The sequence below is a fragment of the Rattus norvegicus genome, chromosome 1, assembly GCF_036323735.1.
Source record: "Rattus norvegicus strain BN/NHsdMcwi chromosome 1, GRCr8, whole genome shotgun sequence".
Taxonomy (NCBI): domain Eukaryota; kingdom Metazoa; phylum Chordata; class Mammalia; order Rodentia; family Muridae; genus Rattus; species Rattus norvegicus.
The window spans coordinates 166,225,782-166,234,251 of NC_086019.1; the positions used below are offsets into that span (position 1 = coordinate 166,225,782).

Consider the following 8,470-nt stretch of genomic DNA (forward strand, 5'->3'; position numbering starts at 1 on the left):
GTGAAGGCTCCGACTGGGTCATTTTCCTCAGGCTGCAGAGATACTTAGGACAGAGCATAGACTCTTGACTTTTCATTCAAGATGTTTTGTTCTTCAGTGAGGTCTCAGTAAGTGACCTAGAAAAGAGCTGGAAGTTTCTCCTCAGTCTGATCTGGTAGCTCATTGACTTTCCCTGCTAATATTATCAGAATGTTAGGTGAGGATCAAAGGTCAATCTTGTATGGGATAAGCTTACGACCAAGAGGGAACTCGCCTTTGAAAGGAGCTCTCATCCATGAAACTGTGACTATGCTCTGTCCTGGTTTCCGAGCTGCAGTCTTCTTACTCTATTGATTTATTTTGACTCAACCTCATCTCGCTATCTGTGCTTCATGAACCTTTTTGATGGTTATCTTTGAGAGATGCTCCTTTTGCTTCCACAGAGAGACTGTCCTTACTAGGACTATTAGCAGAGTTGCCCACATTCACTCTCATCCTCATTTTCATCTGCAAGTGTGGGAAGAGACACTGCTCCTCCCAGTACTTATGGAGAGGACTGGGAGGTTCGGAGAAGCTAAGGGTTGCTGGGATTCCATGCTCTGAGGCCTAAGCCCAGGACAGTGGGGAGGAAGGGTGGGTAGTACCTGCATTCACCTGGCCTGTTCACTGCTTAATTTTCTTTTGCACCATGCACCAGAGGATCATCTCTAAAGGCAAACAGGCTCTCTAGTAAGGTTAGTAGTTTGGGATGGGAGTTCAAGGCAGCTTAGCCTTGGGGAGGGATAGCTCTGGCCTAAAAGGTCTCAGAAGTTCAGGGAGGGAAGGTGAGCATACCTTAATGGGAGTTTCCCCTCTTATATCTACTAAGGCTCTCTCCTAGGTCCTTATCTTTCTATGGGATTCTTAGTTTTTAATTGATAAGGGAGGAATGGAAGGATAAAAATCAAGAACGAGTTTAGGACTGTGGGTCAGAAAAAGCAAGGCTGGGAATCCAAGCATTTGTATATCTTTTCCTTGGTGTATAAAGGTAGACATTCCTAGGATCTCACTCCCTCCTCAGTTTAAAAAGGCAGCCATTGTTAGCGTGGATTCTGGGAATGTCTTAGAACTGTCTTAGAGGTGTGTGTTTATGTGGAGGATTGTTATGTGCTAAGAGAAACAAGGATACTTTTTAAATGTTTAAGGTGTAGACTTGGCTGGCCTCAACTTGCTCTGTAGCTAAGGATAATCTTGACTTTATGCTCCCTCCGTCTCTACTTCCCAATTGTGGGGAGTATATGTGTGTGGTCCACACCCAGCCTTGGGTTCGAGGCAGTTCTCTGTCTTAGCCCCCAAGTACTAGAATTACAGTTATGCACTTGGTAAAGACACATTAAGGTGGAAGCAAGCACTAGTGTCAGATATATGAGGACAGGTAGGAGCCTGAATATTTATAGACAATGAGTTGTGTGGCTGAAACAGTATTTTTAGTGGTAGAGTTGGAGCTAGCATTGTCTCCCTTCAACCATCAAGCCCCTGGAAGGTCAACTGGCTGTGGATTTGCTTCTAGTTAGCTGTTTCCTGAGAAAGAAACCTGTGATAGCCATGAGCCAACCCCTTACTTTTAGATGTTTCAGGAGGCCTGTGCCCTTCCTAACCTTGACCCTTGGCTTTCTTATCTGGTCCTGTGTATTTTCTCCTATTGTAACTTAGATTATTTATATCTTTTCTTTGGCCTTCCACTCTGCCTCTTTTTGGGCTCTCAGGCCTCTGAGAGAGTGAAGGAGAGTTTAAGATTGATAGGGGACCCTAATAATCACCTTTGTTGTAAAGGAAGGAGCAAAAGCATTTGGGGTGGGTTTATGGACTTCCTAGGCTCAGCTAAGCCCTTAAAAGGCTTTAAGTCCCTGAACTAGACTCTGTGTGTGTCCAGTGTATGGCATGATTCCATAATTCAGACCTGCAAAGAAAGCCTCTTGTTACTGGCCTTCACATTGGCCTTCCAGGTTGGCTGGGTTCCTTGCCTCTACTTCTACAACACTTTGCGGTTTTGCAAGTGTTTTGTTAAGATTTTGTTCCTCCAAACAGTCTTTTAAATAACTAGTTTAAACCATCCTTGTTGGGCAAAAATTGTGGCTTAGCAAAGTTATATGACTTATCTAAGATCACACAGAAGAGTTCTTCTCACCCCTGTACCTAAAGGCCAATGTTCTATCTTCTTATGCCTCTCTACAGTCTCCCTGTCAGCACAGCTCTGAAACAAACCCCACACTTCCCTTTTTTGATTTTAATTCTGCAGAACTTCTCCATGTCCACCTATAAATTCTGTGAGAGGGTAGGAAGAGGCAACATCTTGGCCTTTGGGATAAATGAGGGGATTGTTTGCAGGACTGTTCTAATGTCTCTTCCCCAGCCTTGGTCAGGCCTGCTGACTGCATGTTCTGTTCTTTGGATCCTGACCCAGACTGCATGTGTCCCAAGTGTGATAGAGTAAGTTGGGGGAGAAAGGCATGGAAAACGTGATTAGGAGCAACATGCAGCTTTTACGGTAGCTTAGGGTTGAGTCCTAAGAAACTTTGGCAGTCATGGGAAGGCAGATTATTGAAGAGGATGCCTATGGAATTTGAGCCTACGGGTTATATCAGTGTAGCACCTAGGAATTCAGCAGGAATCAGGCTCAGCCATTGCAAAGCTATTTGCCTGACGATGATGCTATTTAATGACATTTGTTTTTGTTTCTTTTTGTTTGTCTCTTCTCATTATTGTTCCCTTTCTCCTGTTTCAACCCACTTTTCTTCCTCCATAAACCTACTTTCCTTCTTTTCTTCTTCTACCTGTTCCCGTTTCCTAATCCTGGCCCCTCTCTTACCCTGTCCTGATGATTTACTCAACTTTCATTACTCATTCCTCTTCCCCCACCCCACCCCTCATTTTCCCTGCTATCTGTTTCTTTCTCTTCATTTTTCTGCCTATTTTTGCCTTCTCAACATTTTCCCTCTTCTTCTGCTCCTTTTCCCATTTTCCTGTATTCTATGTTCCCTTTTCTTCTTTGTCCTATATCTACAGGGATTTGACCCATTCCGATTCGGAGTCCTCCCTCCACACGAGTGACCGCCAGCGTGTGGCCCCCAAGCCTCCTCAGATGGGCCGTGCTGCAGATGAGGCTCTCAATGCCACGTCTTCCAATGGTAGCCATCGGCTGATTGAGGGGGTCCATCCAGGATCTCTGGTGGAGAAACTGCCTGACAGCCCTGCTCTGGCCAAGAAGACAATCCTGGCGCTGAACCATGGCCTAGATAAGGCCCACAGCCTGATGGAGCTGAACCCCTCAGTCCCACCTGGTGGCTCCCCACTTTTGGATTCTTCCCATTCTCATAGCCCCAGCTCCCCAGACCCAGACACACCATCTCCAGTTGGGGACAGCCGAGCCCTGCAGGGTAGCCGAAACACACGAATTCCCCACTTGGCTGGCAAGAAGGCTATGGCTGAGGAGGATAATGGCTCTATTGGTGAGGAGACAGACTCTAGTCCAGGCAGGAAGAAGTTTCCCCTCAAAATTTTTAAGAAGCCTCTTAAGAAGTAGGCAGAATAGGGTGGTAGTATTGACACAGCCTGTCCTTCCCTGGGGCTTCTGCCTTCACTTCCCTTCCTTTTTTTGAGATATCTGGCCCCTAGAGTGGGCCATGGAGGGGCTGGCCCAAGGGCCTGGGCACTGTACATACCTGCCCTGCTCATCCTTGGTCCTTCATCATTATTTATTAACTGACCGCCATGGCCTGCCTGCCCTGAAATCCTTCCAACCACGGGCTGCTGCTGTCACATCCTCTCCACTTCAGTGCATGTCTTAGTTGCTGTTCCCTCAATCCCACTCCACTTTTGGGGTCCAGCTTCTGTCTCTGCTGTCCCAGTTTAGAGGTTTGGTTTTTGTTTCTGTCTCCTGCTTTCAGGCTCCTCTCTCCCATTACTCCCCCATGTTCCTAGCAGTTGTGGGGAAGATAGGAGGAGTAACTTCTGACACCTGTACCTCAGATCTATTCATACTGCTCACAATCATTCTGCTTACCCCAGACTGGGCCAAGGTCCTAATCTCTGGGGATTGTTCTATGGAAGGTGGTGGACCGGAGGGAACCTCACCCTGGAGCTCATTTGGATCTCCAGGGCTCCATTCAGACAGTGGAACCAACTCCCAGGGAACAGATCAGCAGAGTTTCGAAGAGAGACCAGGCTTGTGACTGTGGGAAAGACTTCTCTGAGTTGGAGGATGAGTAGATGCCAAAGCTGTGGGCTCCGAGGCAGTTGCCATTTCCCTCTTGCCCTGCCCACATCTGCCTTCCTCTTACCTCTGCTCCCCTATATTGTAGGAGTGGGTCTCTTAAGAGGTGCTGCCCTGAAGCTCCTCAAGCATCAGTACTCCTGGGGCTCAGGACAACTGGCTCCCCTGGCTATGGGAGCCACAGTCATGACACGGGGCTCTTGTGGAGCCCTAGACAAGGATGTTGTATCTGAACCAAAAGACAAACGGTTTTAAAGTAAAAAAATAAAAACAAAAGAAATAAATCTCCTGAATTTCCCAAGTGCCTGCACAGCATCCTCCCCTTGTCAGACTCCATTTTCGTGTACTGCATAGCCTGGGCCACAGGCTCCAAACAGACACAGTTGGTTTGGGGAAGGGGTGGAGAAGGAAGATGGTATATGTGCGTGAAGCTGCTGTGTGACCACTTCTCCCCCCTGACGCCTCCCCTCTTCCAGACAACTCTCTCCTTTACCTGGTTTTGCTATGGCTGTAAAGATATTTTCCCTCTGCCCCATTCTGTCATGCCTTTACCCTGAGTTCCTAATTTGGGCCTGGGTTGGGTGCAGCTGGGGCTGGTCTTAGGTGGGTGCTAGGCTCTAGACTGCCTCGGTGCCCCCTGGACACCCTCACATGGGTTTTTCTGTGTTATTTTCATAAGATTCTTTGAAGTCCAATAAAGCATGTAGGAGATTTTAACCTCTGCTGGCTGTGACTCTTACTGTGTCCCTGTGGCTTACCAAACAGGATAAAGAGGTTAGTGAACTAGCTCAGTGGGTTAGGCACTTGGCATCAAAGCATCGCAGGCTAGAGTTTCCTCCCTGACACCCACGTGGTGGAAGGAGAGAACCAACTCTGAAAGTTGTCCTCTAATTTCCACGCATGTGCTGTGCTGTGAATGCATGAGGAGGGGTACAAAAAATACATTTTCTTTTCTCCCAGCCCACCCCCCCCACAAGTTTTCTCTGTGTAGACTGGGCTGTTGTGGTAAATAGAATTGGGAGTTTCTACCCCACCCGAGATCATTTAGTTCCCACATAAAAGACACAAAACCTATAGATTTATAATAGCCTTGAAAGCACTAGAGCTGGACAAATATCAAGCCTCTAAGCTATTTTGTCTACTTCCCTATCAATAACCCCTAGTTTTTGGTTTTTTTTTTTTTTTTTTTTTGGTTCTTTTTTTTTGGAGCTGGGGACCGAACCCAGGGCCTTGCGCTTCCTAGGTAAGCGCTCTACCACTGAGCTAAATCCCCAGCCCCAATAACCCCTAGTTTTAATTCGCCACATTCTGACTGGGCTGCTCTTACTCCAGTAGGACAGCCCTCATTGGAATCTGCCTCAGATTCCAAGCCCAGGGAATGGAAGCTCCACCTACCTCTCTCCCTCCAGCTATAGGCTGTAGGCATCTTTATGTAACCAGTCGTTTTAAATTGAGGAACAGGGTTACATATCATCGCTTGGTGTACGTGAGGATCTAAGGCAGAGACCAGGAAGAGGAAAGAGCAGAGAGGTGAAGAGGGAGGACACCACGGGATAAGGGACTGTGAGAACTGGAAGTGAGGGCTGGACCATCAGAGTGAGAGTGGCCAAGGCCGAGCATGGCAAGTTATAGCTAGGGGTTATTGGCAGGGTTTCCTTATCCCCGAGGGAATCAGACCTTAAATACATAGCCCAGCCTAAATAAATCAGTGTTTTGAGAAACATAAAAGGGGCAGGCTGTGGTGGTGCACACCTTTAATCCCAAGACTTGTGAGACAGAGGTAGATGGAGCTCTGTGTTTGAGGCCAGCCTGGCCTACAGAGTGAGTTCCAGAACAGTCAGGGCTACACAGAGAAACTCTGTCTTAGAAAGAAAAAACAAAACAAAACCAACAAGAATCACTAACAACAAAAGTATAAAAGGGATAAACAGACTATTCTTTATTTGCCAAGAGTGAATAAAACTCCAGTGTACATACCTGGAAGCTCTCTGCTGGAGAGATACCTAATACAGAATTCCTAGGTAAATTTGAGTTTTAGGTGAAAACTTTAGTATGATCATGTCTTATATAATATTTGGCATTCAGTTTTATTAAATAAACTTGACAGTCCTTTTTTTATATTTTTTTTAAGTTTTAAGTTTTTTAAGTATCCCAAGCTGGCCTTGAACTCATCATACAGATGAATCTGCCCTTGTATAATGCTACTCTACCCACTTGACAATACTAGTTTTGAACCATCTTAAAAGGAAAAAAAGAACACATTACATGCCTGTGTGTACCATAGCCTTTGTGTAGAAGTCAAAAGACAACTTGTGGGAGTTGGTTCTTTCCTGTGTGGATCCTGGGGGTTGAACTCTAACTGTCAAGCTTAGTGGTAAGTTTACCACCATCCCAATGACTCTGCCTTTTTTTTTTTAAGCATACAGTCCTTGAATAAAATACTGAGGTTTATATTGGCATATTCACCATCAATAGCATGCCTTTGATTTTATTCACCCCCTCCTCTCAACTGCATTCATTCTTAGGTCCATAAACCTATCATCTTGGTTTCTCTGCATTTCAAAAGAAATGAGGAAACAATTGGTAAAGGGAAATGGATTTATTCATAGTTTTTTCACTGGGGAGAAAAATAACTCAGTCTTTTTCTCTAGCATGCTAATAACCTTTACAGTTTATAGAAAACTGGACAAAGGCATGAAGGTATGCAGTTTTGTCTGTAAGACAGTTTAACATGCCTTTTCTGGGTGTTGGAGGAGATCATTATCTTTAGATAGCCTGCATTGGCTCAGTTGTCAGCAGTTTTCTGTTAGCATGGAGAGATAAGCATCTCTCTTTTAATTTAGAATATTTCTGAATTTTGCCAGGGTCCCAGCCCATTCTCAAGTTTGGAGTCACTGCCAAAGAGGATCACTCGACTTGACTAAAGTTCAAATTGCGGGTCTGTATTAAGCAGGCCAGGGACTGCCTGGTAAGAAACACTTCTCAGGGGTTGGGGATTTAGCTCAGTGGTAGAGCGCTTGCCTAGGAAGCGCAAGGCCCTGGGTTCGGTCCCCAGCTCCGAAAAAAAGAAGCAAAAAAAAAAAAAAAAAAAAAGAAACACTTCTCATAGAGCAGCCTTGAACGCACATTACATGGAGTTTTTAAAGACAAAGAACACAGAAAAGCTACATACTGATTGGCAGTTGCAGGGGGAAGCAAGCACTTTAACAAGAGCCAAGAATATGCAGTTAGCTGGAGCATTTTGACCCTGAGAACAGGGTTGGGTGCTTTTCAATGGGACTTTTCAGGGAGGAGGGAGAAACCAAAGATGGCGTCATCAGAGATAAAATGGAGAAACTTTTACCCTATTACACTCTTCCTCTTTCCAAATAGTGTCTCCACCCCCCCATTTTTTTAGTTTTATTATTTTTACTTTTTCATACAATATATCTGGACCACAGTTGCCCCTCTCTCCATTCTTCCTACTCTCCCCACAACTCCCCTCTCCCCCATCCACTCCATTTCCCTTCAGAAAAGAGTACACTTTCCAGGAATATCAAGCATAACAAGATTCAGTAAGACTAGGCACAAACCCACATACCAAGGTTGTGCAAGGCAACCCAGTAGCAGGAAAAGGATCAGAAGAGCAGATGAGTCAGATACTCTCCCACTGCTAGGAGTCTCATAGACAACAACCTAACAAACATAACATACCTGCAGAGGACCCAGCACAGACCCTTGCAGGGTTCACGATTGCTGTTTCAGTCTCTGTGAGTCCCTATGAAGCCTGCTTAGTTGGTTCAGTGAGCCATGTTCTCCTGGTGTCCCCCTGGCTCCTACAATTCTTTCTTTAAGCTCTGAAGGGAGAGATCCTATGGAGATCTCCAGTTTGGGCTCTCTTTCTCTGTTTAATATTTGGCTATGGGTTTTTACATTTGCTCTCATCAACTGCAGAAGGAATCCTCTCTGATGATGACTGGGCTAGGCACTGATCTAGATTTTTGGCAGCTGGCCCAATTTTTTGTTTGTTTGTTTGTTTGTTTGTTTTAGGTCTAGGTTCCACATTAGAAAAAAATTGCAGTATTTGTCTCTATGAGCTTGATTTATTATGATAATCTCCAGTTCCATTTTCTAGCAAATGTTATAATTTTTCCCTAACATCTGAATAACAATTGTGTACACATTTATTTTTCCCACTGGATAACCCTGACCCTCTAGCTTCATGTAGGCTTTCCTATGATATGTCAGTTATAAGTGGAG

At 45.2% G+C, this 8,470-nt stretch overlaps 1 protein-coding gene across 8 annotated transcripts in view; it reads left to right on the forward strand.

The window, feature by feature from the left end:
- Positions 1-4,952, forward strand: part of Stim1 (stromal interaction molecule 1) — a 163,284-nt gene extending 158,332 nt beyond the window's left edge. For 3 of the 8 annotated variants that reach the window (XM_063267232.1, XM_063267229.1, XM_063267233.1), the window contains exon 13: positions 3,025-4,952. In XM_063267232.1, coding sequence (XP_063123302.1) covers positions 3,025-3,541 — 517 coding nt within the window. In that variant the 3' untranslated portion in view covers positions 3,542-4,952. Of the gene's footprint in view, positions 1-676; positions 714-3,024 lie in introns of all 8 variants that reach the window. The other 5 variants (XM_063267236.1, XM_063267252.1, XM_063267242.1 and 2 more) reach the window with 3 other exon arrangements.
- Positions 4,953-8,470: the final 3,518 nt, after the last annotated feature.